Source organism: Ornithodoros turicata, chromosome 9 (assembly GCF_037126465.1).
Source record: "Ornithodoros turicata isolate Travis chromosome 9, ASM3712646v1, whole genome shotgun sequence".
NCBI lineage: Eukaryota > Metazoa > Arthropoda > Arachnida > Ixodida > Argasidae > Ornithodoros > Ornithodoros turicata.
The window spans coordinates 39,992,447-40,009,651 of NC_088209.1; the positions used below are offsets into that span (position 1 = coordinate 39,992,447).

Genomic DNA, 17,205 nt, shown 5'->3' on the forward strand with positions numbered 1-17,205 from the left:
GCAGTGAAACAGGGTATACAGACATTCCTACGAAACGCATGCGTCACAGGTGCAGCGCGTGCGATCGTATACACGCCTCGCAGACCTACCGTCCTGGCCTTGTTCCAGTCCTAGTTTTCTCGAGCAACCGGGCCGTGATGTATCATACAGACTGACAGCACACGTCGCTCTGAACGGCAAAACAAAAGTGCCAAGAAATTATTATATATTTTTGTGAGTCTCGAAGTGACAGCTATACGTCAGACCCAAACTGAAACTACTAGAAGGATGGCATTGTATATGATGTAAGTTATGTGTTGCTCAGAGTGAACGTGGGAAATAGCTATTTCGATAAAATTACTTCTGAACGAATTTAATAGCAGTAATTTTCATTGCCGTGACATGGCTTTCCGCATAGCTTTCTGTTTTTTTGCTCTGCGAAGCGTCGAAGACGCCGTACGAATGTCGGTACAGTTTCCTTTGAAGTCGGCCCTGGACGCGTACTAAGCACACCCCTGCCCCCCCACTGAGTCCTGCTGTCCTCTCTCCATCTGCTCACGTCTGTACGCGCCACTGTTGCTTCGCCCCTCCCCCCTCTTCTTCCCGCTAACACGAAAAGAAGAAGAAGAAGAAAGAAAAGAAAAACGAAAAATTGAATTATTAACGGTCACGTGACGGTAAGATGGAAACTAGATGTGTACATCCTTTTAGATGACCTCATACGGTCGTATTCTTAAACGATCCTCCACTCGACGCCCCTCCTCGACTCCAGCGAGCGGACGAAAGGAGCGTTCCTTTGGGCTCCCTTCGTTACCGTGTAGCGAGGAAAACGCGACCTTCCCTTAGGGGGGAAGTTTCGAGTCAAGGTCATTTTATTAAGCCGAAAAGTGGTTTTGAGGACCACTTCTAGTGGGGGGTCGAGTCGAGGATCCTTTACGAATACGGCCGATAGAATATTCTGGCGTATCTCGGAAACGATTTGGTACCTCTTCCTAGAGTGCGCAATAAATAACTAAATAAATAAATAAATGAACAAATAAATAAATAATAATAATGCAGCGGAATGCACCGTATGCCGTAAGGTTCTCGATTTTCACGACATGGGGCGTAGATAAAACGGAACGTTTTCAGAAAAAGAACGCTCGGCGCATATCAAGTGCGTGAGATTTGCTTTTGTAACTTTTGTTGTTACTCGCGCAGATAATAAAACGCGTTTTCATCGAGCAGGTTATAGGATAGGCCAAGAAAAATTCAGCGGAGCCCCCCCGGGCGACGATCCCGTTCGAGGTATACGCGGAAAGCGAGACCAATTCGAGCACTCGTAATTATGGTCGTACCCGTTCCCCCCCCCCCCCCCACCCATTCAGAAACGTCACTTTGCTTCCTGCGTTTGCTACGTTCGATCTTATCTGAGTGTCATGCGTCGTCCGTAACAGCAAGGGGCACTCACTGAGATAAAAAAGTCGTTACAGATAATTTTCTGCTGCTGCTGTTTCTTTCTTTCTTCCTGAACTTGAAACGTGGCCGTCGCATAAATCTTGTGGAGTGAAAAAGTACGTATGTACGGAGTAAGGAAGTAGTACAGTGAACCCTGTATTTATGAATTGGTTTCACGCTCCCGAAAAAAAAAAGAAAAAAAAACTTCATAAATCCAGGTATTCATAAATGAAGGTTTGGAACGAGAAAAGTGAAGTGTCTCGTTCTAAAGCTCCAAAAAGGGCACCGTTCATAAAGAGAGAGAATTCACAAATCGATGGTTCATTGTACCGTATTTCCGCGTGTATAACGTGCGCGTTATACGTCGTAAAAAAAAAAAAAAATTCGGAAGAGGCAGTGCGCGTTATGCACGTAGCTTTTCGCGATGTCGTGCAAGTCCTAAAACCCTGGTCTGATTCTGTCACGTTCGGAAAAATTGCGAAAAGTGGATGATAGATGAAGCAGTACGACTACACGAGCGTGAAGAGGTAGCGAAGTGGGCCCAGGTGAGTGTCACCGATCCTCAAGCCCTTTGAAAAGGCTGGCGCTGCTGAGGAGGAGTGCAGAAGAACAGAACGGATGAAAACAAAGTTTACTACAACGCCGACCCTGTCGACAATAAAATAATAAGAAAAAAAGTATAGAAAAAATTACTCACGACCGACGCGCACGATTTAATTACTCTGGACACAAACGGAGCGACGTGGATCTTGCAGTTTTTGCCGAACACATACGCGCGACGGTATATTTTCGCCTCTGCGGAGAGCGTCATATGTGCTTCAACGCGCATTGGAGCATGAACGGAAAATTTATGCGCCAGACATTTTCCGAATTCCCCTAATTTTTCGGTGCGTCTTATGAAACGAAAAATGCGGTATACCAACTGAGGGACCATTTCGTACCCTTTGGGAACCTTCCTGCAACCGGTAGCGAGCGAGCGAGCGCTATTTATATGCCAGCGAAATGGCGACATCTCATATACGGATATGCATTCAAGACGCTTCCGTGCAAACGAGCTCTCCTGCTACTTCCGTAATCAGTTAATGACTTTTGTGAACCGCCGCTCATTTGGGGCTCCATCTGGTGGCTAAGGTCGTGACACGCGCGCCTACCCCTGCGTTTACACGGTGTCTCTTAGATCCCGTTTGGCGTGTGCGTTAGGGTATGCGGTATCTTGTATTGAGGACCTGGCAATTTTTCTCTGTCTTTTTTGTTTGTTTTTGTGTGTGAAAGACATTCACGCGCAATGAGTTTTAGCATACTGCATCACATTACGGCATCTGCACATACAACGGCGTTGGACACAGCTTTAACCCCATGGCCCGTGGGCACGCTGTTCCTTTAATGACCTGCCAGACGCGTTAGCAGCGGTTCAGAAAAGATAAGCCAAATGGCCCCGTTTCTTTGAAGCGGGTGACATCGCATTGATAGGCTTGGATATGATACTACCCTTCCTTAGCGATGTATTTTATACTGTTATGCAAGCCGGAATAATAAAGGATGTTACATTATGTTACATCTCCTGGCTTTTGGAGTATATTCTCGTAAAACTCTCTAATATCTAACAGTCGAGCTGTATTGTGGCTCTCGCTTACGGTACTGTACTGTACGGTATACTGTTTTAACAGGTTGCAAGCGAATGTAGAACGAGCATCAAGCTCTCGCGTCTTCAAAAAGTGGAAAAACGCGGCGGAACACTTGGTAACGAGCATATTTCCTGATGCCAATGTTGCGGAAAATAAAGGATGGATTGGATTGGATTGGATTTTACTATATTTATCGCAGTGTGAGGCTACAGGGAACGCGAATCACGAAGACAGTCCCAGCGATGCTGTCTTGAAACGAATGAATGAAGCTTATCAGTCTGTTCTCACAACGACGTCTCGCTCGGCAATGCATGAAGCCTCTACTTCGGCAACGTTCCAAGAAAAAATTCTTGCGTGAAATGTGCGTGACTATTGTTGCCGTCATCACGAGGTTCAAATCGATCCGTACAGAAAAAGATGCCCTGAGAAGGATTCCAACCTATAGACCTTCCTAATTTTTTCCCCCTTCTGTAATTTAACTATTTTTACGAGTCTGTAGTTGTAATCGTGATTCAATGAAGTATTTTTTTTTACAGGCGCGGTATTTACTGACAAGATGAAGTAGTAAAAGAGTTACTGCGCAGCAGCTGTCTGCTCACTGCGTAGTGGCCGCTATGGCACTAACAGCTGCGCATCGCAATAACAATACCTGACCTCTAAGTCTTACTCACGGGTCTTGTTCTTTCGTTCTCATGGAAACCGCTCACTTTCAAGGTTAACCTAACGCGACGCAGACTTCCAACATGAATAATGCGCACCTGTTGCACATTGCCGGTACACGGATGTGTGTGTGTGTGTGAATTTCACGCACGGCGCGACGCTAGAGTTCGGAACAATTGCGTTGTCGGGGGTGTGCTTTCGGCAACCTTTATCGGCACGCGTGCATTCATGTTTCCTCAAGCAGCACAACAGCTTGGCCCGATACTGGACCAATATTGGCCAATATTTTGTTAATATTGAAAATACTGGACAAATATTGGACCGACATTGCCAATATTGGCCAATATTTTGTTAATATTTGGCTAATATTGGCAATACTGGACAAATACTGGACCGACATTGCCAATATTGGCCAATGTTTTGTTAATATTTGGCTAATATTGGCAATACTGGACAAATACTGGACCGACATTGCCAATATTGGCCAATATTTTGTTAATATTTGGCTAATATTGGCAATACTGGACAAATATTGGACCGACATTGCCAATATTGGCCAATATTTTGTTAATATTTGGCTAATATTGGCAATAATGGACAAATATTGGACCGGCATTGCCAATATTGGCCAATATTTTGTTAATATTTGGCTAATATTGGCAATAATGGAAAAAATATTGGTCCAATCTTGGTCCAATGTTGGGCCGCCATTGCCAATATTGGGCCAATGTGTTGTGTTTCTTGGGTCGATACCGTGTCGATATGCGCCGGGTAGGGACAGAAGTGTCCCGCGATAAGATTTAATTGAAGAATGAGGTTTTCCCTGTATTTTGCGGCAGACTTTCAAAGCGAATGTCGGCACAGTTCCCCCTGAGGTCAGCCCAGGACGCATACTAACCCCCCTGTCCCCCACTCCTCCCTGCTGTCCTCTCTCCATCTGTCCACGTCTCTACGTCGCTCATAGCCACAATTGCTTCACTTAGTATCAGGAGCCTTAGTGTCTTTCGCCAGTGATCAGCATACAGTATACGTATGATCACTTATCGGCAGTTATCATTTCCGAAGATAACACAATCGATCAGCGCAATACTGAGCTCAGAGGTGTTTGGCAACACATCACTCTTCGGACCCCACAATGGCGGTCGCTTATCTTGCTCTCCACTTCGTGCCCCGTTACCGAGAACATTATCTGTTTCACGTTGCTCAGATATTGCGGCTTCTCGTGACGTCTGCACTGCACTGATAAGGCTCCCATATCCACTCCAATTTAATACGTGACGCACATGAGAGCTATGGAGACAGCTTTACTTTTCGGAAAATGCAATCAAGAGCGAGCTATGTCGGAAGCGCTGCCTCCATTTTTTCTTTTAAAATCAATCAATCAATCAATCGGAAGCGCTACAGATTATTGTTATTTTTAGTTATTTAAAATTAAAACTGATTACATTACCTCGCATAACGGTCGCCAAAGCAGGAGCAAAAGGACGACACGACAGCTGCAAGTGTTGTCCCGTTATCTGTGTACTGCTATCCGAGGAGCTTATACTAACCACGCCGTTCTCAGATACTGGTTACTTCTCCTTTTAAAATAATAACAACAGTAACAATATGGAATATTCTGGCATCGCTGCGTCTCAGGCATAGAACTGATAGGATAAGCAAAGTCCCGGATAGGATATTCTCGATCATGCGGTACCCAGAGGATCACCGACAGATGGCAGGAGCGTTCGTGACACACAGTAGAACGAAAAAGAAGAAAGAAACAATGCAGAAGACGATATCTCGAGACTGCGCGCGCAAATATTTGCAGACGACATCTCGTATGAATCACGCCTAGCACGACACGAAGCATAAAATTGGCGTTTACGATCACAGAGAGCAACAGTTAAGGTGCGCACATACGCAGCTTGGCGGCCTTGGGTGCATGTGTTACATGCACTGACGGTTTCGGCGCGCCTGCAATGTAGCAGCACCTTGTCGAATGTTTTCCTTGAACAAACATTCGCAAAATCATGTCGTACCTCACCATATATCATACGATGCACTGATAGATACGATATAACTCCGTTTATTTCAGCGTTTTGCTTTTCAGCTGCGTAGACGCTTCCCTTGATTCGACTGTGTTTGTTCTGTTATAGACCACTTTGAGACACCAACTGACGGATTTTTTTCCCCTCGTTCCCTCAAATAAAAAAAAGCCACCCTGGCTAACGGACGGACGGCTGCGATGAACAAAAAGCTCTCCCCAGCTAAACTGACGGTCTCTCACAATCATTCTTGTTTGGCTCTTTCCCGCGCAACGCGTACAATACAATGACGATAAAAAAAAAAGGACCCCCTTTTTCTCTATTCAGATTTAACTACGCCAACCGCACATCTGGCACACGTTCGAATGGCAAACAATGGCGCCAAAAGCGGAAGCCGAGCCACAGCTCGAGCGACCCAATGAGAGCGCGGTGCGCCGCACGAGCAACTGCCGCGATCCAATCAGCTGGCACCGTGACGCAGGCGAGCGTAGTGGAAATCGTCGTCTGCATCAGATGATATCCCGGCGTACGGGCGCATCGTCCGCACAGATGTAGCGTCTAAAGGTGACGCCAGCCGGCTTCGTTGCTTGACAATGGAGTACGATCGCGTCCAGCCCGGGTCCTTCCTGTACCCCAGCGGTACAGTTCAGGAGGACAATGTAAGAGTCGAGACCTTCTGCGAAGAAGACTCCGATTCTGGGAGCTGGTGGTCGTACCCGTCGGAATGTGGTTCAGTGGTAGACGTCTATCGTGGATTAACGAGCAGAGAAGAATTTGATTCGCTGAGGAGTTGCATGGCATCGCTCGACAACGGAGGCACCCCGCAAATGACAGCGCTCAAGATTTCGGATGGGCAACCACGGCGTTCTCCGGCCGTTGCACCCTTGCCTGATCGGCCAAGATCGCGATGTGCGCGTGTGTACAGTGTTGACTTGGATTCGCTTGATGCGTATAACAGACATATTGACAACATCAAAATGGATAACAACAAGAGTACAGGTCATTATGCAAGCAACGAAAAAGAGGTGAGACATCTGACTGAAGCTAGAAACACCGGTCAAAGATCAGTGTCCGTGCTAGCAGACGAGAAACCGCTGAACGCGCCATCTAGCGTTCGTCACGTAACATTCAAAGAGGCTTCCGCGTCCTCTGGTAGCGAGGAGGACGACTACTGCGCCAGAAATCGAAACTGGAGCTGTCGCCAAGGCAACGCTAAACACATGTTTCCATTGGGACCCAGAGACACCGATCTTGATGATTCAGGATATCTTGACGGCGAAAGTACTTCGAGTTCGAGCGACGTCTCCCCTCCCGGCAGCCTGGCTTGGGAATCGTCGATCGATAGAAGGGGATTTGCAGAAGTATTCCCTGAAGAACCCAGCTACGTGGATCGTGGTAATGAATTCACCACATCTGACATTAGCTGTGCTGAGAACGGGCATACGACTGATATGAACGATTTCACAACAATATCGACGGGCTACATCACGACGGAATTGACAGTTTCAGAGGTTGTGCGTCGAGAAGACGGATATGAGTATGTCAGGAACGACACACGAATTGCGAAGCTCAATAATATCCACCAGTCATCGTGGACCAAGACATCATCTTCAACTGCTCCATATACGCCGACCGACCAAGATTACAACGCTACACAACAGCAGACGACGGTACCTAAAACAAACAGAGACGCCATATTGCAAGCCGGCCCGACGCGTCATGTGGCGCCATCTACGAATGGGAGAGCGAAGCCAGAGGCGGAAATTCCACCGCGCGGCCGCCAATCAGCAGAGCGGGAAAGTGAGGAGAAGCAGAAACGCTGCACGAGCAATGCGAGCGAAGTGACAAGACCGGAGAAAGTCGAGGATTATCGTGGTCGTCGTGGTGTTCCTGGCAACGTTTTTGACGCTGCCGACGAAGGCACGTCGTGCGATTACGAGGACGACGTCGACGCCGTGGATTACGCAGCCTTTAATCGCAACGGGAGGAGAGATGTGAACATCGGCACGCCGAGGGATGCGAGAGTGAGTGCCACTGCTACTTCGAGAGCTGTCGCCCGTAACCGGGATCGGAACGCAGACGAACCCTGTTCAGTGTCAGCGTTGGCGTCTGCTAGAGTCGAGGGGGAAGACCCGTACCTTGCACTTGCGGTCGCAACGGCCAAAGCAGCAACAACGGCCAGCGTGGAAGCTTCCAACGAAATCTATGCGAAGAGGAAGGCGTTCTGCGCGCCTCCCGACCTGGATGTCATCATCCAGACGGCGTGTTCGGTAGCCGGCGACGAGTCTCTGCCGGGTCGGGCACAGTCGCTCCGAGGTCAGAGTGGACCGGGCGTGGTCGTCGTTCCGAATCCTCCCCCGAGGACTTCTTCGCCAAGACGCGATGTGCGCCCTGGCTTGCCAACGCCCGTGCGGTACAACGAGTTCTCCGCCCTCAATCTGAAAAGCCCGGTGGATATGAACGGTGAAAGTATGCTTGCGCGGGAACCTTTGGAAACTCACGCTTTCCAAGTGCATACTGTGTGGACCTCATCCGATGAAGCTCCATCGCCTGCATCCTCCGCGCGTTCGACCCCAACAAGGTGCTCGACTTTACGCGAAGACCGCGTTCGCGCTGTGCGCACGCCGGTGAAAGGTACAGCAGTTGTCGTGCAAGACGTATCCGATTCGGACGACGTCCAAACAGAAATTCCAAAGAAGAGCACCGCGCCATCTCCGCCTTACCGCGCCCATCAAAATGGACATCACGACAAACCCGCAGTGAATGGACGACACCCCGCAATAAATATTCGGCCCGCAACGCTTCCCGTGAATGGGAAACCTCCCCTGCCAAACGGTCGTTCTCGTGCCAAGACGGCGTGCCTACCTCTTCCGTCCAGACCAAAATTCCTGGATGCAGCCAACTCATCCGAGGAATACCTCGAGCGCATCACCGGATTCCGGACCGCGAAAAAAGTAGCAGAAATCCTCCCCAAACCGCAGGTCATCCTTCCGGCTCCGTCCCCGGGAACGCGTCTCGTATCTTCCCGGCGTCGCTTTTTTGAATCCCTCCAGCGTGAAGCCAAAACGACCAGAGACGACGCGGCCGAAAGGTTGGAACATTTCAAAGCTAGCACCCAAGAAGCGCGGGAATGTCTCGCCAAGAGCTCGCCGGACATCGCAGCCCTCGAAGCAGATGTGCGCAGCCGCCGAGGTACGGATCGATACAGGGGTAGGTCCGCAGCCCCGGTGGCGGACGACCAAACTACTGCGTTTGCGCACAAGGCACACAGGCCCGTGGCCAACGAGGACCGCTTCGCGTCCACCGTCGAGAAAGTGCGGCAGCGCTACCCGCGCTACGTCGGCAACGATGCGGGCCCAGACCTGCGTCGACGTTCGAAGAGCTTGGGCTACCTCGAGACCGACGTCGACACGCTGCAGTGTAGGAATGTGAACGAGGTGATCGCAGACGAAGAGAACGCAGACGAAGCCTCCTCGCCGCTAGAGCGCACGCGCAGCATGGACTTTCTAATGCAGGAAGAAAACCGATCCGTCGTCACGCCACCCGAAAACGACCTGGCGTCCGCTCGCGGCAGGGCCAAGTCGGAACACGAACTTCGCGTCGAAAAATCACTACAAAACCTTCAACTTCCCGAATGGTACACGAAATACTGCGCCCAATCCGGGCAGTCGCCTTCATCATCCGTGCGTCCGTCGCGCGCGGAAAGCGTACGAAGTGGCGGTTGGCAAGGGCTCGGCAGCCGCACGCCGTCTTCGACGAGCTTGTCGCTGAACGCGGGACGTAACCTGGTCATTCCGAAGCGTGTCACCCCGGACTGGCGCACCATCGGAGCTCACGACACTTCGCGCGAGTCGCTCACGTCGAGCCCAGGTTGGGCTTCACCGCACGACGGGTCCCTGTCGCGATGGGGCAGTGTCAGCAGTGCTCCGGGCTCGGCCTGGTCGTACCGATCATTCCGGCAACCGTATCTGGGCTGGAGAGCTGCCGCGGCGGCGACGCCCAGCACCGGGACGGCTACTCCTATGTCGACGAGTCGACCTGTGTCTCCCGGCGGCCCACTGTTGAGCGACGCGGGCGGGATACCCAGAGATCGTTATTCGTACATTCAGGGCATCTACGGTGGTGGAAACTGGAACGTGAATTATGATACGTGTCGCACGGACGCAGCAACGAGTGAAGTTCCCAAACACGAGGTGTCGACGGAAAGTGCCAACGTGAAGCCGGTGTGGATGGAGTCGTCGTTCGTTGGCGCGAGACCGGAGGGTAACGCGACCTCGACAACGTCTTGTACTGTCGGTGAGTACGCTTGTAGTAGTGTGGGCATTACACTTTGAAGAAACGAAAAAAAAGAAAACGATCTTCTGTCTGGGAAGATGTTGAACAAAACAGATATACGTAGTTTTGGAATACACTGTGTGGCAGCTGTACGAGATTGAATACACAAAAGCGAGATCTGGTTTTTATCTGGAAGGTTATACCTGGTTTTATCTTATATCTCGAAGTACTGGACACGAGACACCATGCTTAATGGACGGTAGTACGTGGCCCACTTGCAAAGTATACGTAGCAGTGAACGAGTGTCATTCGGAGACTGAGCTGGGTGGACCAGCTCCATTAGTGCTCTGCAAAAATACAGAGGCAGGACTAGCGTGAAAATAACAAGCAGCATTGACAGGGTATTGTGTTCGCTAAAAATCTGATGGAAAAGAAAAAAAAACACGTGACAGCTCTGAAACAGGTGGCCAACCTTGAACTTTTACTGTCAGCTCTCCGCTTGACTGCATGAAAGAATTTTTTTTTTTTGGGGGGGGGGGGGAGTAAAGAACAAAAATACGAAAGCCAAGGAAGGCGTACACGGATATATATTTTGCCAACGAAGGCTGTATGCCCGCTTCACTGGCTGTTGTAATGTAGTCCAGAAAATACCAGTGTCCGTTTTATTTTTTTTTTTTTTACCTACCCCAATTCTTTCCGTGAGGTGTACTGTGGAGGACTGCGTAGTTTTATTTTGTCTTTTTACTTTTTATGGCTATCTAATGAAAAGGCACTGTTGGTGTTAGAGCAGCCGACTGCCTCGTAACTGTGTGCACCGCAATTTGAGTCTCCCCAAGCAAGAAAAAAGGAAGAAAAAAAAATGTCATGTGAGTTCGTGCAAGATCAGTGACATACATAATCGGGCACTGGTAACGTTTCTTTTGCATGCATGTCGTCTTTCACCCGCTGTGTGTGACGTCATCGTTGGTAGTCAGAGTACACACGTGTGGCTTGTGTCGCACCTTTTTTTTTTTTTTTTTAATGTCACGCAAGGTTATGCGTAACATGCGGCAGATGAACCCGTAAACTCTCCGTGACACTGCGTTACTTCTTGGCTCATACCGTGTTGAGTGTGCTTTGTAAATAGCGTTATTTATTGACAATATCGGCATGTATACGGTAGAATTGCCATAGTGGATGAAAGGACAGCCGCTTTGTATGCCATACATAGAGGAGCTCAAAGAGTCATGTATCAAAGAACCAAATGTAAAACGGGGTTATCTTCTTTATCTGCTAGGAGTTGCGTTAGTCGGTACACTTTCAGCAAACGAACACTGACGAAGCGTGAAACCCAGAGGGCGTATTTCGTATGTCTAAAGCTGAGGAAGATGTGATTGGCTGCAGTATGTGAGAGAGGATAATTGGTGACGAAAGCAAAAATCGCGAGAAAACGAGCGTGCAGTCAACGCCACCTACATACAGGAAGCTCGTCGCGATGTCGTCTGCTTCAGACTGGCTTCAGCCAATCGCAGCAGACGATTTGGCTTTCCGTGGCTTCGAGTGGCTAATCATGTGGCTTATGGCGGCTCGCCTCCATCCCTGCGGCCGCCGAAAGCAGGGGTCGTGATTGGCGGACCCCTAATGACTACGTCACGTCGCTTAAGCGATGGAGCTTTGTTTATTCTATGTGGCGTTGGTGCGGCGAGCCGTTTGTGCCATTTCTCGAGAGCCCCGACCCAGGTGTAGCTGCGTACTCAAGCAGCTCGTTTTCTCGTAACATTGCTTTCGTTATTGAATATCCTCTCCCGTACAACTAGTCGGTCAAATCTTCCCTCACCTCCTGACGGTGAAATCCGACCTGAGACGAAACAGAGATGATAGCATATCTGTTTCAGCAGGCTCTTACCGTTAGATTAGGTTAAATGCGCGCATTTTAAGCGTGGAAATTGGTGATCTGACGCCTATTTAGCCGTCAAAAAAACTGTTAAACGTCAAAAACGTCACACCTAGTAGCAGTGTCGTTTTCTGAAAGTGTAGGGCTGCTACTCTCGTCAGTAGACGTGCTATGTTCCCTTGGCTAACAAGGCGACTCGAGCGCCACCTAGAACACTGCTTAGCGAGAGACCTGTCTTCTGCCGGGAGTGAACCGCCCTGTTGTGTTGTTGCTTGTGGGATTGCGCAGTCTCTGTTGAAACGATGGCTTGTAATGTTACTGTACAGCTTTGTTTTTGAAGCCTCAAAGTAGAGCCTCTGTTTTGTGTTGCCTCTGTATTTGATTCCACCTGCATTTAGTTCTACTGTTGTGCCTGCTGCTTGAAAGTATAGTTCATTTTTGTACCATGGATGAATAAAGTCATGTTTTTCCTTCACTCAAGATGCATTGTTCAGTCCCTAACATTTGACACCATCCAGTGGCACGATGTATATGTACCTTTGATCAGTTCTTGGACTGCATGGCAATTTTGTTCCAGTTCTTGCTCAATAATTGACACCTTCCTGCACTTGGTTAACGCTGTTTGTTCTGTTTTACCTCCAACATCCACTCGGAATGGCTGTTAATTAACCGCAGCGGCGCCGGAAGTGGAAATCCTCTCACTAATTCTACCCACCCTCGTTCGTTGCACAATAGACCTCTGCCCGAGAAACGTCATCATGACGTTGGTAGACAGAATGAAACCGAAACAAATCGGAAGGGGAGGGCTGGGTTCCACGAATTGGCACTTGTTCGCTCTGCCTCCTATTGAACGAAAAGTAGGATCGAAGGTCGCATCCCTCTCAGGGACCATCGTAATCCCCTCAAGACCGTGGCGTTCGGGCGCGACCTTGTTCTTCCCTAGCTTCGAGCGTAGTTCAACTCTACCAAATTGGTGGCGCTGTCGAACACATATGACGACATTTGTTTACGAACAGGGAGAGATCTGTTGGGTTTGTCGCGCTACATATAATTCAGAATGTCAGGTGACGTTGCTTTCTGTTGACGTCAGCAAAGAAAGGACGAGAGCGCACGTGGAAGTACAGGCATGCGCCACATTCGTGACGTCATGCGTTTGTGGGAACGAGGATTCCATTCGGAGAAGCAGCAGAAGTGTCAGATCCCTTCAAAAAGATTACTTTTGGATTACTGGAGAAAAGCTCGCTCCAAGGCGCTCCTTACCAAAGTGTTTTGTCTTGATAATATTTTCTTGTCGAATGAAACTCATCGAACTGTTCATGTTGCGCTAACAAATGAAGGAAGTTTTCGTTTTAACTGGGTTTAAAGGGTTCCTGCAAGGTCTTCCCTCCCTCTCTTAAAGACGTTAGAAAAACATAAAATTCCAGCTGCTGCTAGGTGCTAGTCAGGTAAATAATAAATCGACTAAATAAACTAATAAGAAAAAGAAAGAAGAAAGGAAAGAAAAAAAAGGCGTTGGAAATTACTTGAGCATGGCATTCTTATTAATCACCTGTAGCGACTAAGTGAGGTTCCAATTACTGTAATGGCGCCTGTATGTTGTTAGGAAGTAATGACGTAACGCTTTCTTGTGTTGCGCCACTACTTGACAGCACTGAAGCGTGAGTAATTATTATTACATTACATGGTTGAGGGACGCGTTTTATGAAATAAATACGTGGTATTTGGCCTCACACTGCTTTATTGAGACAATGTTAAAACGTACCTTTCTTTCTTTTTTTTAAATGAAATATGGAAGATAAAACTCCACATACATGTGAATGCACAGAAGTTACTAACCGCACTATAATCATACTATATTTATCGCTTATTATTTATAATTACTCCTGACATATCTGCAACCCGGAGAAGAATGTTCCACACTAACTTTTCGTTCAGCACGATTAAAACTCAGCTGTTTGGTCGCACTAACCTCCAGGACCGATGACCAGTCGATACAAAGGCTTCACGTTATCAAAACGGAATCTACTATATTGGATAACGTCGTGTATACGCCAGTGTTTATGTTACAGGGATCGATAATTCCTGCACACAGGTACTTTGGAAGGAAAAAAAATAACACCGACTTAACATAACAAAGACAAAAATTTAATCAGACATTTCGTCTCCCATGGGATACGAAACGTCTGATGAAATTGTTGTCTTTGTTACGTTAAGTCGGTGTTATTTTTTCCTTCCTGCACTATGATTCCCGGCTTTTGGTTTATCTTCACACGGGTACTCGCTATACCTGTATAGATAGCCGCACAACAGCGCCTTCCGCTGTAATATCTTTTAATTACTTTTTCCAAACTTGTCAGATAAGCATTGCCAGCACTTCTGTCTCGTACGAAGCGTCCCCAACACACCGAATATCCTATGGATGTACGAATAATGCCCTAACGGATTCGTACGTCCGACGGATATCTGAGGGACATCCATCGGACGTACGAATTCGTCAGGACATTATTCGTACATCCAGAGGATATTCAGTGTTGTTGGGGGGTATTATGCTTGGGGACGTTTCGCTAAAAACTTCAGAATTAGTTGGTTAGCAAAAACATATTGACTGCTAGAATATTAACAGAAAGCTCAGACATGGTTGCGCGTGCAATGTAATTATCCAATTGCAGCTGCTCATTAAACGGAACGTAGCCGAAACGTCTCTCTGACCTCTGTATGAGGTTCCAGCGCTTATAGAACACTCAGGTGTGCAAAAATGAATCCAAGGACCGATCAACATGGCGTCGCTCATTATCATAGTTGTCACGCGGCGCTAAACTCCGAACTGGCAAGTTCGTGACTCCGTGAAGATTCTAGTTCTGAAGGTTCTAGTGACAAACTCCGTGACTTTGCAAGTACCTGCTGCCATACCTGGGTAGTAATGTCATTTATTACTATTCATTTTTTATTATTAATTATTTATTAAAAAGTAATTTATTACTGTAATTTCATTACAGTAATAAATTACTTTTTCTGGTAAATTGTAATGTAATTTAATTACATTTTGGCAGTAATTTTAATGATATTACTCATTACTTTTTACAAAAGAATCGGCTGTGTGTTCTGTGTTGCCACTTGGCAGAAAGAGAGTTACCGACCGGCGAGTTAAAAGAATTGCAACGCCCAGTATGAACGGTGACGCACTCAATCGGCACAGAATAAAATATGTCTCGTTTTTACAACGTAGTGTTGTCTGACAATGAATTTCCACATCCTCAATATCGTTACGATTAAACTCGCAGTAATGACTTTGTAATGTCTTTAGTTTTTCGTAGTAATTCTAATGTAATTTCATTACATATCAATTGTAGTAATGAGTAATTAAATTCCAACTGGAGTAATGATTAATGTAATTTAATTACATTTTAGAAGTAATTTACCCAGGTATGCCTGCTGCTAAACAGACGCCTGAAAGTTTAAGGGGTGTTGAAGCACGTGTTTGCTAGCAAAGGCAGCTCCAAATTGGTTTGGTGTCTTTCGGTACTGTCTATACGTCACAAGTCATCCGTATAGCTTACGTTTATCCAAAAGGTGAAACCGCACCACAAGAAGAACACTTCTGAGACTCACATAACTAAGTTGATCGGAACGTAGTAAAAATGAACGAAAAGGTGCACACTACAAAAAGAACAAAAAAAAAAAAAGAATGAAGAATTCACATAAAACATTATATATACGTATTTGGAAACATCTTGTACAGCGCAACTGTGGTATCTTAAACAACCAGCTGGAAGCCCTGGATCTGGAATGTCCTCGCGGTTCACCAAGTGAGTGTGCATGCAGTTCATTAAGTGATTCATTAACAATGAAAGAAATTAACTCTATACGTTGTAATTCGTACAGCTGCTAACATACGCTGTCGCGACAACAAAACGGCATTTAAAATAAAAATTACTGGCGATTTCGCGGTAAATGCAAGATGCGTTAGTATTAACCGCCTTTTCCGGTTCATATACTTGACTTCCGGATATCCACTTCCGGTTTAAACCCAACTTCCGGTTGTCCGTCTTCAGTCAATGCTTGTAATTACTACTTGTAATTACTATATGTAAGTCCACTAATTAACCTTTAATTAGCCTCAATTACTTTCAATTAACCTGTAATTACCCTTTAATTACCTGCGGTTACCTTCGGTAATCTTTAATTTTCATTTAATCTTTCTCTTAATTACACATATCTTACATTCGCTACCTTTAAACTAAACTTTCTCGTTTTAATTGCCTTTAATTAACTACCTTCAATTACCCTTACTTCGTACTCTTAATTACCGTCGATTATACTTCAATTTGACATAATTTGCATCCATTTACTCTCTTATATCCCTTTTGCATGTCCACTTATACCGCTGTCTCGATGGGGCTTCGCCGTCACACGCATCTGACGCATTAAAAGACGATCACAATATACGAGCAGCTGGGGCAGTGTCAGAACTGTCCGTCTCGTCCCACGGGTGTCATCCGCTATTTTTACGAATTTGTTTCACCGTGTTTCGATGTCACTATACCGTCTTGCAAGACGTTGCCTAGATGTCCCCGCCGCTTTGAGACTCGACGATGCCAAAAAAACAGTCGTGCAGCTTCAGCGAGAAGCCCTTGGCATGCTGTTCCGCTATGATATCATGCTTCCACGAAGCCCACATAAAGACCCCGTACACATACACCGGGCTTCCAGTCGCTTCTTTCCTGCGTGCAATCAACGTCGTGTTGGGCATGCGTTATAACAGGGCTGGCTCTCTCTAAAGGAGAGCTTCATGCAGAAGGCCATGCTGCCACAAGAACGTGACTACCCACTAAGGAATTCTTGACTTCAAGTGATAGCGCTAGTAATAGTCCTTTCTGGCTGACTTTTCCTGCCAAAATTAAATAGATCCCCCCCCCCTCCTCCCCAGCCATGCTGAAGAGGACCGGGAGGTTGTGGGGTCGTATCCTATACTGCCGGCTATGCATGCTGTCTTAGGTCTTCCTCAGGTCTTTCTTAAAAGACGGCAGTCTTCACACTCACCCCTGGGCGCGTACTAAAGGTTTTTCCTTCATGTCCTCTCTCCACTTCCATGTAATGTCTATACGTCGCTCATGGCTCTAGTTGCTGCGCGGGATAAAACGGAATAATAATAATAATAAAGAACTGCGTTTTTAGTGTGACCTCCAATTTACGTTGCCCTCAGGCTCGACCTCCTGTACCATAGATCCCTCGCGTAAGCAGCAGACAGACGTGTTACATTGGCGGCGTATAGTTTAACTGCTTGTTTCTTGTAAACCCAGCACAACAAGTTGTACATACGACAGGGAAC

At 47.1% G+C, this 17,205-nt stretch overlaps 1 protein-coding gene across 3 annotated transcripts in view; it reads left to right on the top strand.

Annotated features, from left to right (window-relative positions):
• Positions 1–6,233: 6,233 nt before the first annotated feature.
• The window catches only part of LOC135368918 (uncharacterized), a 55,574-nt gene continuing 44,602 nt past the window's right edge, over positions 6,234–17,205 (top strand). For all 3 annotated transcript variants that reach the window (XM_064602476.1, XM_064602477.1, XM_064602478.1), the window contains exon 1: positions 6,234–10,024. In XM_064602476.1, coding sequence (XP_064458546.1) covers positions 6,322–10,024 — 3,703 coding nt within the window. In that variant the 5' untranslated portion in view covers positions 6,234–6,321. The remainder of the gene's footprint in view (positions 10,025–17,205) is intronic.